Below are 18,854 nucleotides of genomic sequence, written 5' to 3' on the forward strand. Positions count from 1 at the left end.
CTATAGTCTTGCTAACGAACAAGTATTGTTGAAAATATAGGTTTTGCTAAAATAGAGATGTAATATCTTTTTTTTATTTAATTATGTCGTAGTTCCGCAAGGTCGTGCACAAGATTATACGACAATAAATTTTACTGTTTCTTTTCTGACAAAACGGCAAAAACATCCATTTATGTTATAGCACCTCTTATAATCAGTGTATCCGTTAAGAACGTTTGGTTTAATCAACAATGTAACCAATTTTTGTCTTTAAATGATCTCTAAATATCGATAAATTTGCATACTGTTGCACCACTACAAAATTGCAATCTTGCCCCGTATGATGGTACTTGTTTAGGTCAATATCTCGCTTGATTTGTCGGCGTGCCTGTTGAACTAGGGTTCGCAATAAAGCAATTCATTGTCATTGAATTGTATGTTTTTATTTGCCTCATAGGGACTTTAAACACAAACCTGTTACATATTGATCCTGTTCCTTTAAGATTTAGCGGATGCTAAACTTTACGCTTCATTTACACAGCTTTCATCTAGATATAAATACAAACTCGATATCGTTATTGACATTTGTCACAAATGACATGGAGTAAGTTTTTATTGCGTAGAAAATGAGAGGATTCTGTCTTTGAAGATATTTTGCAACATTGAAGTGCCTTATAAGTTATCTGGTTTTGGTAGCCCTGACTTCCGGTTTAGCTCTCGCATCCGTTGCGCGTTTTATTTGCTTTTACGCTCCGCGATATTTGCCTTTACGTTCCGGAACACAGTTTAAATTGCAATTTGTATTTATAGACTCACGTTCAATTTAGATACATGTGTATAAGCCTGTATTTAGACGATTTTATCCAATGACAGTGTCATTCCCTAGCAGAAATAAATATGTAATTCCTTTACAATATATGTATGATTACGATGTTTTGAATCAAATAGAAGTTATGTATTATCTACTACATATTATTATGAAATGAAGAATAAAGTATGATGGCGTGTAGTTATGTAAAATCATATGTGGCAAAAAAGCAATTTAAAAAACAGCAACTAAACCATAAACTGTCCAGCATTCTGTAAACATTATGTAACTAACACCAGCTTCGCAGCAATTTCCCGGCCTTTCAGGCTCTTAACAGGATTGCATTCAAGTTAAAAAAGCCGGGATCTCGCGATTAACGGAAGTGGGTCACGTCACTAGCAATCTCTGGCAAAATGGCTTTTCCTATTCTAGTTGTTCCATTTTAAAGTTTATGGAGCTGCCAGCACCTAAGGAATTCTGTTTTTTTTTCTGTTCGTTTTAAGTGCTTTATGATTGACTGATTAGATAAAAACGATCAATGACATTATATGAAGAGTTCTATTGAGAAAATAATCATTTCTTTTTTGTATGTGCACCTTTCATTATTAGGTCACTATGACACTAATACAGTCATAGTTATATGCATCCAATGACATTTACGATCATTGATCAAAATGTCAAAGTCAAAAATGAATCATTGTGTCACCAAAATGATCGGCAGACCGTCTGGTCATTACTATGAGGACGTATTCTACGAAGTCACAAAAATGAGTAACTCATGGTGACCACTTGTACATAATATGCGGGACATAAAAGGCGAATAATGGCGAAGTGTGCCTTGTGATCGAAGAACCGATTTCGTCGATTACATCACATTCGCGCTAGGTACGGTTAATTGATTATGATTTGTGCTAGTTACAATTTTTTTTTGGTGGTATATAAAGTGGTAGTGTTATGTAAGAATACACCTTAAATTATACTTTAAAATATGCATCTAATAACGTTTCATTTAATGTATCTAAAATATTTGCGGAACTTCTATTTTCAAACAATATGTTTACCTTGAGATGTAGCTAAACAACCGGGTTTAGAAAATTAAAGACGTCCAAACACATTATCAATAATTCACCACGTACATTATCAAATATGAAAAAGAAAGGAGAAAATGTAATTTTGTTCCCCCAAAATAAGGACTCAAAGTCTTAAAAGAAATAATATATTAATATATCTTTTCCGATGCCTACACGTCACACTTGATCCCGGAAAGTCCGGGATTGGTCCCGAGGGTATCATAGTTCCGCGAAAAACACGGGGAAATGTGGGACCGCAATATATTCTGCGAAGCCTTTTTCAATAACATAAGCTTGGCTGGCCCCCTATAAATTGTTCGAAGTTGCAGTGTCTTGGGATGGTGCAGACTTTTTAATATAGGAGAGTGCTTAAATAGAAAAAAGGAGAACAGACTTTGAAGTAATGACTATGTATTATTGTAAATGGTTTGGAAAAATAGAATGCACAGCGAGAGATAAGATTTTTTTTTATAAAACCAAGTGACGGGACGAACAAGTCGTGCGCGCGGTGTCAAGCGAGCTTCAAATCGCAGATCTGAGGGGCACTGCCACTGCGCCCGTCACCCAGAGACAGAAGTCGACAAATCCCATGTGTCTCTAATTTCACTAATGTTGTTTTACAAGTAAAACAATAATACAGAACAACGTCTTTCAATTAAAAAGAAGCCATAGTTGTAAGTTGTTATTTAAATAAAGACCGCCTAGTTATTCATATAATATTTTCTGTTGTGAAATACACAGTCACTTATATTTTACACCACCAGAGCCATTTCATATAAGCCGAAAATAAATATATTGTGACCCACAGATAAGAGTGTTTTAATATTACACGTGGTTCTAATACGTGGGCGTACATATGGTATGGTGTAACGTTGGCTGTTGTCCGCAACTCGACGTCCAGGCGCCTAATTTGCGTGCGGTACATATACATACATATTCTTCACGCCCTTTTCACATTAAGGTGGGAAGAGACAAAAGCCTTTCACTTGCTAAGGTCCTAACATACATCATTTGCCTCATCAACACGCATCAGTGATTTTATACAAGCTCGTCGTTTAAGGGTATTCTTGACCTTTCTTTAGTACGTCCTCAATTTGGTCATGGTAGGTTCGTCCTGGGCGGCCCTTACTAAATTGCCCGCTCAATCTCGCATAATAAATTTGTTTCGTTAATCTTCTTCCATTCATTCTTTCACGTCCGAAACATTTAAGCATCCCTTATTTTTCATATATTTGCTTAGAAAATATTTCCAAAGGAATTTGTAAATTTTCGTTGTAAAATTATTTACATTTGTTTTTGTTAAATGGTTGCGATTCGTTGCTAAAAATACAATGAGAACCTCGGTTACGCATTTTTACGTAGTTGGTTCTTATTGTCAAAGTCAAAGTCAAAGATTATTGATTCCATAGGTAAAATAAATTTACACTTGAAAACGTCACATTTAAGCTACTGCTATTGCTTTTGGTGATGCAAAACTTATAAGTAGGTAACCCTCTTGCTTAAACATATGTATATTATTAAAGTAATCGAACATCTCGATACCTCCAATGAACACTACGCCAATTTAATGTTTTGGTCATCTCTGTTTTTATTTTGTTTCTTTATTTTTTTCACATAGGTAATAATTTTTTCGTTTTTTGTTTTCTTTTTGAATTTTGTTTTTGTTTTTTTTTCACACTACTCGGGGAGCATAATATGAGTGAATAACATAAGACTGTTTACAATAAAAACAGAAAATCATTGGAGATATCGATCTGAAAGAGGTATAATTTAAGAAGTTCAAATGCTCTACGAATATTATTGGGTTTACTATATTTTACACAACATTTTTAACTTTGTCCTTGAAAGTTACATAACTACACAAAAATCACATACGGTATGAGGTATAATATAAACAAACGTTGCTAGTAGTTATGATGGCGAAAGTCTACTCAAAACCTGTCAGGCATGTAACCACGGGAACTGTGAAGGGCCCGAAATGTTGGTTTGTTTAAAAACAAACATACGCGATTTCGATCCCAAAAAAAATTTTCTACTTCCTTATTATAAAAATTACGTAAATTAAATTTTGTGACAAAAAGGATATTAATTATTTTTTTATATTTTAGTTTAGTTCATAATAATAATTAGTTTAGTAATATTGTCAACCTTGTAGAATAATTTAAATGAAACTTGATTTTTATTTGTCTACATTATCTGTCTACTTTCTACGTATCCTCTACGTAAAAACGGAAAATGTAAATGAAGCGCAAAACCAAGGACATTAGCATTTTTGTCTAGACCTAATAACCGGCATTTAGAGGCCATAATAGCTAGGGTTGTCAAGGTTAAAAGGGTGTGTCACTAATGGAGCATTAGTTCAACAATTAGGCTGGGTCCAATTGTTGGTTCAATTTCAACAATGTGTCAATAAAGCAGGAGATTTAATGGAAACTATTTATAACTAATCTTTTCTATAGAGTTTAATTGACGTGGTTGTAATTTACATAATTATATATATACATAAGAATAGGTGTATATAATATGATTGACCTACCTTATCTACATTTTTATTTTATGATATTAAATGACGGGAGGAACAACTCGTGCGCTTGGTGTAAAGCGACACCCTAGTCTTATAGTAATTGCAGTGCCACTCAGAGCTTAGAATCGCAAAGATTGTCCAGGAAATTACTGCCACCGTATCTACTTCTGCCGCCAAGCAATAATTTGAGTATTTTTGAGATAGTTTTGATAGGTAAGGATCATGGTGAAATTACAGGCACATGGGAATTGTCAATGTATACGTCTCAAGGTGACGGACGCAGTGGCAGTGCCCCTAAGATCCTTGCGATTTAAAGCTTTATGTGGGCACTGCAACTGTTACGGGTAGGCGTGTCTTGACTTGACTTGTTCATCCCATAATTTGGCATTATAAAAAAAGGTGGAAAATTCTGCTCATCATCGTCATCCTATATAAGAGCCCGGATCTTGTCGGTGTAGCCTCCTCCACTCCTAACAGTTCATATCCAGCTCCTTGGTCTCTTTATAAGTACTACTTTGACGTTCGTTTTTATTTGTTCACTGTACTTTACGTTCTTGATTTTCCTTTTTCTTTTTCCTTCTATATTTCCCTCTATTGTAATTCTCATAAATTCGTCACCACGTAACAGATGCCCACACATTTTCCCCCTTCTGTTCTCGTTAGTCTTTAACATATTTCTGACTTCTCTAAACATTTTAAATATCTTCACAATTCATTTCATATTCTTCTAAATTAATCGTTTAGTGTATTATTTTTAATTAGTACTAGGTATATATATATATATATATATATATATATATATATATGTAATATTGACTTTTAATATTAACATTTAAATCAGCATTTGTCTTTTACGTGTAACCCAAGCATTTAATTATGTATATAATTTAATTAGATATACGAATCAAAATGCAGTAGCTAGATAATAAACAGTTGTTATTGATCACGTGTTTTTGATTCGTTGAGACACGCGAGTTTACGTGCCTAAATCTATTTTGAATGTAATTATTTCGTTATGTAATTTGTTAACTAGAATATTACCATTGAGGCGTGTACTATCTTCAGAATGTTTAGGTTACTTAGAATAAGTATTTTCGTAAATAGATAGATATACACTTAGATAAACGTCATCTCGGTCATTTCGGTCCGTAAATACAGTTACAAACCAGCCAAAAGGCTGAGAAAAAATAAAAATAATATTAATACTTTTTTCATAAAAACATAAGTGCATAATGATAACAATCTCTTTTTTTTTGACACGACGAACAAGTCGTGTGCCTGGTGGTAAGCGAGAGGCCGCCTGTCCATAGCAGTTGCAGTGCCACTCCGAGCTTTAAATCGCATAACGCATAATCGCACTTGATATTATAAAAATAGTTATTTTTTATGTAAGGCTGCAAAGTGGTTGTTTGACGCGAGTGCTTGTATTGAGACCTGCGCAAGCGATGGGCGCCAAGTTTGAAGCACTCGCTTCGCTCGTGGTTCAAAATTAGACTCCTGAGCGTACCAACGGTATCACAAGACACGAGACGCAAAACAACTTTTCTGCCGAGCGAAACACACAACTTTTCACCTCACTATAGCGAGGAAAATGGTACATGAAAGAAAAACAAATAAACTATAAAACATCAGTTTTTTAAATTAAAAGAAATAGTTTATCTTTGGACGCGTTCTGAATTTACACCTCATCAATTTTTATTCTTGCTTGTACTTTTATTTTGTGTGATTAAGTGATTATTGAAATTATTTTAGTTCTTTCACGAATTAAAATAATTTAATAAACACAATTAGTTATCATTGTCAATTTAATGTCAACAATAATAAGAATGAAATATACCAACGGATTTATATTGCATAAAGAAGTACTGTACGACAAGTCGCTTATTTGAACGTGTCATTATTTTTTTTCAGTCCATCGTCAAGTTCGAATTTCAAAAACCTTTTCCACGCTAGCGTTCAAAAAACGCTTCTGCTCGCAGATTTCTAAGGAGAAAGAAAGCCTTTCCGAGCTAGTGAGGTGAAAAAGTAATTCTTTCGAATATTATAATAAATAGACAATTACAAATTACACCCAAGCTATATATAGATTATAGATAGAGAAATAAATGTGCGCCATACAAATATTACTTCGGGCCCAGAAATCCAACCCTCCGAGTCAGGACAGCATGGTAACCGTTTGGCCACGGAGGCAGTTAATAAATAGCATATATTAAATAGCTAAATAGCGTAGAAATGTCAATACTCAATAATGATAAAACTAAAAAAAATTATAGTACGTTATTATCATTTATAGCTTATTTTATTAAATTATACTTATGTAAACAAAATTGCCAAAATTCAATAATCAGATACGAAATCTGATCGTTGCCTAGATCCATTTCTGGATTGCATCCAATACTATTAACCAATACACTGGATGCATTGGCGAACAGCCAGATCGTAAGAGACCTAGTTCCCAGGGATTTTTCCTAGCTAGGTCATGGTTGGCAGACTAGTCTGGAATATGAGGAATGTTCGCTGGGTATGTCATCATTATACGTTTATTATAGGTATATCATGTTTAATCCATTAGGTACTTTGTTACACGGTGATAAATCTTCCCTAAGGTAATATTAAATGTAGATAAAGGTAATAAATCTAGTTGTATTTAGCTACAGATTTTTTCTTTTGTTTTTGTAGCAACGGTCAAGACATTTTTTTTAATAATTTGGAATTATATTCCCTATGTCATAATCGACTAGGTACCTACATAAATAAATTTGCACTTTATTAAACCTTATACTTTGGTTCTCATTACATGAATAAGTTCCGACAGATTAAAAAAAAATCTGCAGCAATTCCAAATTTAAAACGCATATTGTATTCGCGCCGCGAAATTCGAAGCGCATTTTCCCACGAGGTCGAATTTCAATAGTACGTTTTTTGGCTTGTGTTTGAAGAACATTGGTAAACACGTGATAGAAAAGAATGAACATTATTATATGGCCAATTGCAATTATAATTCATTTGTTAAGCTATGTTATGATCACAGAAACGTTTTTAGTTTTGTCGTGTAACAATAGTACTAATAGTAGTAAATACAAACAAATGACGACAAAATAATTGGCAGCAATACCTTGATAGAGACAGCCTGTAAACAGCAAAATCACGTGTATCTTATTTTTCTTGACTTTCCGTTTTTTTTTGTAGAATTTGCTACACGATATTTACGTTGAAAATGTAAAGAAAAACAGTATCTGTGGTCTTGTAATATAACTTGTCTAATGATACGATAAGACTGAGATAAAATTATAATGATTTTATTACAATGTAAATAAAAAATCGTATACTTAGTCGCTCATGTGTTTTTGACGCTTTGCTATTGGTATAAAACGAATAAGTGAATTCTTTTCAAAAGAATCGCGAACTTTCCATTTACGATGGATTTGCAACGAAATTTACCGTTCGTGCCATTGTTTTCATTTCATACTTCTACTTCATCGACTTCTCGAGGCGTTTCTTTTCAACTAATGCTAATATTTTGTTTTGAATGTAATTAGTTTTGAACAGGCCAATAGGCATTTTAGTAGCTATCAATGGCGAATAAAATATCTAATACGCCTGTTTAAAGGTAAAACCATATAAGTGACATTTCTACAAAAAGTCTTCATATAGCTATGGTAAGAAAATCTCTATTTTTCTGCAGGTGAAACTCAATAACAAAAAATGTTATAAACTCAATAAGTGGTTTTATCTGCAGAAAGATGGTGATTTTCTTGCAATAGGTACATAATTTGGAGATTTTTTGTGGATTTGTGGAATATCACTTATGTGGTTTTACCTTTAAGCTGACGATATTATACCAATCCTCAATAACAACTACCACATATTTTCAATTAAAAGTCTATTATTGCAAAAAAAACTTTAACATTTTTCTCCAGTGTTACACTGTCTTTTTCACCCCAATGAAAAAGCAACGAACTATGTTCCATCCGTTTACACACGCTCAAAGTGAATATATTGTAAGTCAAGAAGTACAAAGTTAGAAAAATTTGTAACGCACAGGTGCAAGCGAGAAAGAAAATAATTGATAGTTGTGTCTACAGGCCGCGTTTCGGAATGACTCTAAAAAGTCATAGAGGTGATATTGCGAAAGTAACATTTATAAATAGTAGGATTATATTTATTATTGGTGGATTGCTCACCGCTCTTTATACATCGTATGTAGAGTTTGTGATCACATAGTATATATATTAAGAGTAAGTAGGGCGACATCCGCCTGTTCGACGCGTAAATGCCTACAATTCGCGCAAAGTGTAGGGTTGTTTCAGATGTTCATCACAGTATTTTCGTTCTACATTGGAATAACATTTGTTAAATGCAGTAGTACTCATGTATTGATATTTTTATACTACCATCGTGAATTGTGATCATGATTATTGGAAAAATGAAATAAGTACTAAATAACTCAGAATTTCAGGCACTTTTGTTGAAACTACCACAAATACAACAATAAACACGGCAAACATTATGTCATTTTTAAACATCGGGCGACCCCTTTAGTTCTATAATTAATAGCGCGTTTGACCAGTCGAGCTTTGCAACGTGAGTGACCCCGTGAGATTATGCGAATGTGTGCGTCCGTACACGGCGCACGGCGGGCGTGCGCACATACAAGCGGCGCAGCTAAGTGTGTAAGGTAATAGTTTGGTGCGATTGGTAATTTAGTTTAGATACAAGTTATTTGTAATTTCAATTAATTATATAGTATATATTATACGATAATAAACGATTATCACTAATATCAGGTTTCTTACCACGGTATGACTTCTTTTTATTTTCCCGATATTTCGGAACGTGCAACCCTCCATGGTCACGGGTTGACAGGACAGCGACAGATGACAGTTTTAAGAGCAGACATATTTGTCGTACAGCGCAAGAGGGTAGACAGATATGTTTGCTCATTTAGTGAATAACCACGAAAGTCTTATAATCTATATACGGTAATAACTTGCATTGCTATGCACTTTTTACAAGTACGTCAGCTTGCTTCGTTCGGATGTCTACTATTTGCCTCTACACTCGAGCGAGTGATTTTGACAGATCGTTTTAGAGTTGTATGCAAATACATCCATTTAAATTAGTTTCACTACAGTACTAGCAGGGAACTAGTTATTAATAAATATAGTCAATGCTAATATAGTTATTTTAGTAATATACGTTTTTCACTTGCTGAAAAAAAAAAAATTATATTCAATTATAAATAAAACTAGTAAGTGGGTACTTTTCAGGTTAGGTTAGTCAATATTGTACAATATTATCATGGAGTATTATTTAATAGTTGAGATTTACTTGAAAACTTAAATAATAAAAATTGCCACCTAAATTAAGTAGAGAAAACTAACCTGAAAATTATTCAAGTATTCTTATGAACGGTGTCTGTAATAAATTATATTCTAAATCTATTTGCGGAACAACACTATGTTTAATAAAACGCCAAGGAGTATATCGATATAAATGAAGAGTCGTCAATACAGACTGTCATAATCGATTGCAATTCGAATAAAGACACAAAATTAAATTACGTTTTATTAATATTATTCATTGAGTTTATAGAATAATGTAATTATGTGTTTCATATTTTGACCATTCATTATTATGTTCTATCGCTGTTCACAGCTGTCAATATGGTGATTTTTGATAGCTCATACATACTCAAGCCAACAAAGGATGGTGATCCTTTGTTGGCTCGAGTATGTCTCGTATACAGTACCTGTAAATAAATTATTGTCTTACCGATTAATCTAAGTCAGTATGCACAAATTTCCATACACTCGTATGTACTTAAACAAGAATAAATACAGCTGTGTACAAATACTAACAACAGGATCCTAGCAAGTATTAGACAGAGTAGAAAAGCAAGTAAATGTTTTCATAAACATTCTGCGACTTCAATTACCTAAAACATGTTAGAGTTTCTCCTCACATTTTAGGGAAGTAGATAATAGGTAATTTATACGTACGTATGTACAATTGTGTTATTTTTTATTGTGTCAATACTTATATTTGTATTTTGTATATAATACCAAGTAACAGAACGAACAAGTCGTGCGCCTGGTGTATAGGTACACGCCTGTTCATAACAGTTGCAGTGCCACTCAGAGTTTTTAATCGCAAATATATCTATATATCTGAGGAGCACTGCCTCTGCGCCTGTCATCCTGAAACATACGTTGACAAGTCCCACGTGCTTGTAATTTGACGGCCTCCATGGTCGAGTGGCTTGCTCACCGGTTTTCATGGTGTCGTTATCTCTGAGGGTCCCGGGTTCGATCCTCGGCCGGGTCAGTGTAGAAACTAACTTTTCTATATTGCCTCGGGTCTGGGCGCTTATGGTACCGTCCTTTATTTTCCGATTTCCATAACACAAGTGTTTTAGCCCAAAGTAAGTTTGGGATCAGAGTAACGTATATGATGTTGTCTAATATTTATATATTTATTTATAAAAAAATCACCAGTACCCTTATCTGCAGAAATGGGTAAGGATACTTTTGACCTGACCTTTCTTCAAAACAAGGTTGCAGTACTTGCCAGGACGAACTCTCACAAGGAGGTGTATTGCTACTAAAAAGCTCTGAAAGTTGATAAACAGAAAAACCTTGTAATTATAGTGATTAATCTTTAACACTTGCTACCTTCTTGATATTTATTAGGCGCTCTGTTATTAAGGATGCACTAACTCTATAAAGGCAATCATTAAGCACACAATTTATGTGTCATAGCCGTTTGTAGATGTTATGACGTGATCTAGTGTTTAATTAGAGATATTATATCGAGGATGTCACGAATGAATCAGTACCAAATGCGCATGAGGAAAAACTGAAAACGGGCTTGTAATTTTCGATTGTGAAATACCTGAAATTAATTTGTCCATTTAGGACTGTTGTCAGGATAAATCGGAATGATGAAGCAAATATAAGCAATTGAAGTTGCGTTTATTAAATTTAATGGGGATTTCCCGCTTCTAACGACACTGATTTTATTATTTTGTAGTTTTAGTTCGTTATTATACGTTTCTAAAGATATATTTATTATACCGAATGAAAAAGATGTAAATGCTCTATGATTCTCGTGCTCGTTTCGCAATAATCGAAACATTTTTAAATTTAGAACTTATGAATATTCTAAAAAAAAACAAATGAATCGTTTCGTAGATATAATAAAAGCCGTGAAAAACTATTCAACATGAAACCGGTCGATTACGTGCACGTTCAGCCTTGAACCCGATTATTTTCAGCCAATCATTTGAGCTCGGCCATTGATGCTCAATGGATTGGATATAATCGATTGAGCCTGTCCATACAAGAAAAAAATCACGCCATAGATTAATAGGCAGAACTGCCAATGCTATTATCTTTACAATAACATTAACATAAAAAAATGAAACGTATCCCAATTTGTCAAAATGTTTAATAAGAATTACGCGGTTTTTTCAAACGTGTAATAAAACCCGTTAATTAGATTTGCCAACGTAACGTGAGCTGTCATTGTAAATTGCTGTTCAAGAATTAAATTAACAGTTGGGGTCAGTATACTGTGGTTTTTTGTTTCTAACGTAAAGTGTGACATTTACGTAGCACGTGCCCGCCAGGTGCATAGATGTAATTAGTCAATAGAACGTTGAAAAGTGGTGGTCGAGTACAAAGTAAGAAAAAAGTTGAAGTATTTTTAGAGACGACTAGAAGCGTGATAGAAGAAATTGCCAGATAATTTAGTTAATAGTTTTCAAAAATAACTCTTGCGTCAATGGAGACTTTGTTTGATAAAGTTACATACTTAAATAAAATAAACGACAATCTACATTATATAAAAGCGGGATTAGAAAAATGAATACAAAACAACGAATACGTAATAAAAACCGACTTATTTATTATTTGTATTACACAAAAAAGCAACAATTTTGTTTTTATTAAAAATCACGACTAATAAATGTTTATGTCCTACGATTTTTAATTTCTCAGTCCATTGCCCAGAAAGGCCGTTAGCCGTCTGGTTCGTCACCTTCTCATATTTAATTAATTAAGGCTTTTAATTCCCCACCTTTTTATCTTTAAGTTGCGTTTAATTATGTCTGATACAATTTGAGTGTTATATTATAGTTTAAGTTTAATAAAAAAATCATTATATTTATTTCATTTTTTCTATTATAAACGGGAGTACTAAGTTTGCCTACTTAAATAGGGCAGGCGTGACGCTTACTCTGGAGGGAGAGTCCCCACATAACCCCTGAGTCTCCCTGGGCTCAGGGGTATCCATAAAGATTTCCCCCCCGTCAAAAAAAAAAAAAGGTGTGACGCTTAACACCAGGCCCACGGTTTGTTCGTCCTTACCACAACCTCTTAAAACAATAGTAGGTACTTTAACCGTAAATTGCTTGTCGTACTATGACGCGCTTAATGTAAACTTGTTATAATGTTTACTATAGGCGAAAGTAGTTGATAATATTTAAAGCAAGCTATTTTTTATACAGGTTCGTGAAATTTAAGGTAAACGAAATCATATTATTATAAACAATCATCCCAGTTTCCTGTGAGAACTGTGTCAAGACAACTTATTTTCGGAGAGAGATATAAACAGACGTATTGGGGTATTAAAACATATGCGTTCCATTAAAAATATGAGTAGATAAACTTTTTTGTGTTGTAGTAACAAAACACAAAATAATATAACTGAAGCAAAGAACAGTAGTGAGAGTGAGCGATTTGGCTAATATATAGTAAGGACAGTATACAGTACGTGCTACTTTGTAAGCGAACACTCCATTTTTAAAATATAAATAAATTAATTATAATTAGTGTTATATGTAAATTCAATTTAATTTAATTCTTAATTATTTACTTCATTAATAATAATAATTTTCCGTTAATAAAATTCAATTTCATTATTATATAATGTAATAAGTAATGTTAAATTTATTAAGGGGTGTATACCTAAATAAAGAAACATTTTAATTTATTTTATTTTTATTAATTTTGTAAAAGTGATCATAATATAGTTTGTTTCCTTGTTACATATTCTTAACATGATTGCAGCCAATAATTTTATTGAAGTAATGAATTTAATCATGTTATGATTGATTCCATCTAGTATCTTGATTGGCTAACTTGATTTAAAAATCAATGTTCTTTATAATTACGCTTTTTAGTGCTTTAGCAAACATTATATTGCATGCACTCGATACGATAAAAAGAAGAAGACGGGTCTCAACATGGCCTGTTATTCTTATCTTTTGAAACCAGGCCATTTCAAAAACGTCCACAAACATTTGAGGTTTAATTGTCGAACGTGCTAATGAATTTCGTAAATATGAAAGTTTCAATTCATAAATAAATAATCAATATATATACAATAATACTTACGCTATTTTAGTTGTTGTAAAACTTGTCAAAGCGCCGAATAATACTTACGCTATTTTAGTTGTTGTAAAACTTGTCAAAGCGCCTAGTTATTTATTTACTATTACGTATATGATATATTATATATTCACAATATATACATAACAAAACCAACTACATATTAACATTGAAACAATAAAATTACTATTTAAAAATTCGCATTTTTACAAAGGAATGTGGAGGAGGATTTGTATTGTGTGTATGTTTGATCACATTGTACTAAATATGGTATTCTATTGTGTTAAATATTACCGTACCCGCATATTTCACTTACAACTTGTTAAAAGATGAAGATAAAACCTATTTCAGCAACGTCGACTGCAGTTATATAATAATTAATATATATTAATATAATATATATTAAATTTTAAAAATGTAATATATAATATATATTAAATTTTCTTGTTTGTCATTTTTTTAGAAGATTTGTAAGTATAATTGAACTTTGGTGATATTATAGCGACATGAGACTTGTCAACTTATGTCTCAGGGTGACGGGCGCAGTGGCGGTGCCCCAAGATCTTTATGATTTAAAGCTCGGTTATTCAAACTGTTATTCAAATTCAAATAATTTATTTCGTAATATTACATCATATGTAATCATCAAATCATATATATAGTTATGGGCAGGCGTGTGGCTTACTACCAGACGCACGACTTGTTCGTCCCGTCATTTAATATTAAAAAAAATTGAGTACAGCCAAGTTGGGTAGCTTTTAAACACTTTTTACGGATATTAAAATAAGAATATATTGATCCTTGCTTGATATATGATTGTTTGCTTTTACAATGAGACCTTGTTAAGGTTAATTAAGGAACATATTCAAATGTCCAAAGCTGATATCAATTGTTAAGTAACGAATTTAATCAAGTTGCAATAGATTTCATTAAGATACCCTAAAGAAGCTAAAAATGTACTCGATTAAAGCTTATCTTTATTCTGAAGGCAGTGCGTAAGAAAACTTTAGGCTTACAAATTATCTGTTTCTGCGCAACGGTGTAGAGAAAACTCATTAGTACAATACCACTACGCGTTATTCGACATATTTACGTAATTAAAGTTAAGTACCGTGGGAATAATAATTATCTTCCCAAATGTCGCCATTACGCCTTTTAATCGTCCAGTTAAACGATTCATTGATCTTAATTTTCAAGGAACGCTAATCTGAAAACCAAATTACTTTTTAATAGATATTGCATTGTATTACAAAATGCAATATCGTGCAATGAATTATTTATTGGTTAGAAAACAGTGTGATAACCAGTGGGAGAAGACAAAAACTGTTGTTTGGTTGATCATGACAAAATTGTTAAGCATAATTAGCGGTAACGCCGACTATATTGACAGCAGTATTACTGTTATTTCGTATTTGTTGTCATTTAGGTAATAACATTTTATAATTTCGAATACTAAACTTTAAGTAAATGGTTGTCAATTATTTGAATCGAATAGTTTAAATAATGATATTTGATTTGAAACAATCCAATTTTCGATGTGGAATAATTAATTTGTTTACTTTTTAAATTGAATTTTGGTGAAATGACAGACATGGGACTTGTCAACTTAGGGTGACCAGCGCGGTGGCAGTGCAACTACTACGGACACACATGTCGTTTGCCACCAACCACACGACTTGTTCTCTTGTCTTGTAAAAACAAAAATTTAAGTATCGTTCAGGAAATAAATCTGCAGGCACGGAATTCCATTCTCCACGGGACTTAATTCCCCTTTGGGAAGGCGGAATTAAATCGTGTAATTCCATCGCACACTCTCCTTGATATATCTTGAAGAATACCGATAAGCAGGCAACTTTACGACGGTGTTCAAATAATGATGTAATTATATCAAATGCTGAGTAAATGCACATAAGTGGAATGTCGTTAGAGCATACATGAAGTAGTTTCCTCTAAGTGTATTTTCAACGTAAATAAAAACTATAACCCGACAAACTTCAAATAAGCGAAAAACCTCAAATTTAATTTCTGTTCAAATAACTCCTAATGTTTCAGAGATAATAAGTCAAAGTCGGACGCCTTTCAGCCTGCTCGACAAACATATTGACTGACCTTCGGCTTACAACTCATTACCACTAGAACAATTAAGTTCTAACTTTACACGAATTTTAGTTTTTAACTTTGAATATTATTTACACATTCATTTATATTTCTTCTAAACATCAGCTCACATTAATAACCGATTAGAGAGACTCTACAGAGACTATACCCGTTATGATAATATCGTACTAAAATTGAAATTTTGAAAAATGTTTCTCTAACCCATAGCGAGGTAGGACGTCTATGGGTTGATGAAAGAACGTGTTTTTACTTATACTAATAATAAGAAGCTGCGTCTATACCATTGGTTGCACATATTTGGAATATAAAGGGAAATAGAACAAAATTAGTGCAGAAAATAATTTCTTATAAAACTATTGTTATACTTTGCTGCCTTGTATGCTATAATGGTATTTAAAGCTCTTTAATTTAACACTTATCACGATAGAACTCGATGATTTTTATTTTTTACCGCCGTAATGTTATGTATTATGGATGCTATATTGAATTTTTCATAAAAATATCTAGCCTACGCAGACGATCGAAACAAATACAACGATGCCTATACAATTTAAATCGGTTAGCTATTTTAGGCTCTGTGTAAAACCTAAGTGAATACATTTTGGTTTCGCCAAAGCAAAAAGATCCTTAAAAACCTTAAAAACCTAAGAACTCGATGAAAAGTTCCTAATTATATTGTTACGTAAGAAGGCTGTAAAAAGGTTTCATTAGCAGCAAAGTACCTACTTACCATACCTATCTACAGTAAGTAAATTATATTTTTTGAGTCTCGAAAAAACTCGCATGAATTATAAAACGTTAATTATGTATTTACAATGTAACATTTCAATATGTAATAGGAGAAAAAAATTATTATAGTAAATAGTAAAACAAAAGCAAATGATGGAGTTCAATACACTACCACTCACCAGATTTCCTTTTCTCGCTGACAAGTACTAAAGACTTCGTCCGCTTAACTCTCAGAGACCGGCGTCTTATAGACCTCATGAGAGCCTCCGGCATCCGAGAAAATCTTGGAGAGTCCACCCTCTTCTCGGGCATAAAAAAGTTCTTTACAGCTAACATTGTTGATTAGTTTTCACTAAAGTAGTTTAGAATTTGAAAAAATTACATAGCTTCATAGCAATAGTATAATGGTATTCGTTTCACTAGATTCGCAATCCCATTGTTAAAATTTAATCACCAATTAATCGGGGCAACACAAATACTTCTATTTCTTCCCACAGTATTCATCCACCAAGTACGTTTTAATTGTTCATGGTAAATCCATTGATATTGTTAATGTCATGATATTCCATTAACAATATTTCAATAACACCTGTCAAAACATCGAATCCACAAGGTCTAAGATTAACAATAGAGAGACAATCACCATCAATAATTTCTAGTCTCTAACTTCCGTTAGCACTGACCGTAATTTCGTCTATTGTCTTATGTTCCTTTTTAATAATGTCACTGATACACTATTGTTCTATGTCATCACTATTCTACTGGTGTTTGGTATTCCTGTCGCTTTTTCCGGTATCGAATCCGATTTATGATTTACGGATGTCGCGAAGCCCTGTAGAACGATAAGTCCACCCGCGATCGCGGCGAGAGTCATACTGAACCGACTGTGCTTGGTAGAGGAGGGGCGCCCCTGCTACTATGTATGTTTTGTATTATCTTTCTTATCAAATTTGCTCTTTAGTTAACATTTACCATTTATATTTTATGTGTTTGAACAGACAGTCAAGCACCGTCACACAATTGCTCAGAGGTTATATGGGAAACGTTTTTTAGTTGAGACGCGAATCGAAATATTAGTATTCCTACTAGATTACCTATCATAGATACTGACATACAGTAATAAACTGTTTGTTATGACAACAATTTGTTTGACAAATATACATTTGTCTGACAGGTTATTGTCAAAACAAATAGTTAATTGCTCTATTACCGTAGAGAGTGTAAATACAAAATTTAATTGGATGGAATGCGTATTACGAAATATTAATTGTGATGAATGATTCGAGTATAACGCTTTGTTTAAATGTTTTAATCACATTTTTACGTTTAAGAATCCAAAGTGAAATAATTGAAATACTGATAACAATTTTTAAATAGTCCTATGAACTAGAATTGTTTCCTCCCGAGATAAAACACCAAAATTTATAAAGGAATTAATGCAAAAGACCCAATTTACATTTTAGGAGACTAAGACAGTTACCGTTTTTGAGATAAAACGGCACAAAACCTTAGCATTAACCCTGAGATCATATTCTTGTTTCATATTCCATGCGACATTTCGTTCAGTCAGCTGCTTCAAGGCTTTATTTTTCATTATTTTACCAATTTAGTATGCCATTTTCTTATTATCTCATCTGGAAATAGTTTCCTATCTGTGCAAGGTGTTGATTTCCCCCGAGAAATAAAATAGGTAAATATTTTCGAACATTGTTCTCGGATTTCATCCGCCTACACAAGTTCCAGTTCCGTTTCCGTAGCTTAGACCTCGCATGTGTGTCCTAAAGCATGTTTATAAGGATAAAATATATTTTTTTGGCCAGAGACGTATTGACTACAGTCATTGATTTCCCTGGAGGGAATAAAGAAAGTATTTTTGAACACTGTTCTCTTAATGTCATCCGCCCACACAAAGTCTAGTTCTATTTCATTAAATTGGAATCCATGTGTTTCTTTGCCTTGTATAAGGACAAAATATATTTTCTAGATTTACTATGCCGTTTATGACAATAATTTTTAATGTTGTTTAGTATTATTCAAACGGAATACAGCATTGGCGTTTTAGGTAGGTAATCCTAATTTTATATTTATTTAATTGTTCCATTATGGAGCTGGAAGTAAAATTTCTGGTTTCATTATCGTAAAAGGAAAGTGTTTAGTTTTGTCGTTCACACTAATACAGCACTTTTAAAATTCCAGTGTTATACAATAATAAATATACTAACTACGGTTTAATA

General features: G+C 33.0%; 1 protein-coding gene across 2 annotated transcripts in view; it reads right to left on the reverse strand.

Annotated features, from left to right (window-relative positions):
• LOC113231658 (centaurin-gamma-1A) overlaps positions 1–18,854 on the reverse strand; it is a 318,073-nt gene that overhangs the window by 71,852 nt on the left and 227,367 nt on the right. The window contains exon 1 of one of the 2 annotated variants that reach the window (XM_026466087.1): positions 16,800–17,278. The exons of the other annotated variant lie outside the window; for it this stretch is intronic. Within the exon in view, the coding sequence (XP_026321872.1) occupies positions 16,800–16,956 (157 nt within the window). The 5' untranslated portion in view covers positions 16,957–17,278. Of the gene's footprint in view, positions 1–16,799; positions 17,279–18,854 lie in introns of those variants that run through there. 2 annotated transcript variants of the gene reach the window in all.

This window comes from Hyposmocoma kahamanoa, unplaced genomic scaffold (assembly GCF_003589595.1).
Source record: "Hyposmocoma kahamanoa isolate Upper Pololo Valley unplaced genomic scaffold, ASM358959v1 66, whole genome shotgun sequence".
Lineage (NCBI taxonomy): Eukaryota > Metazoa > Arthropoda > Insecta > Lepidoptera > Cosmopterigidae > Hyposmocoma > Hyposmocoma kahamanoa.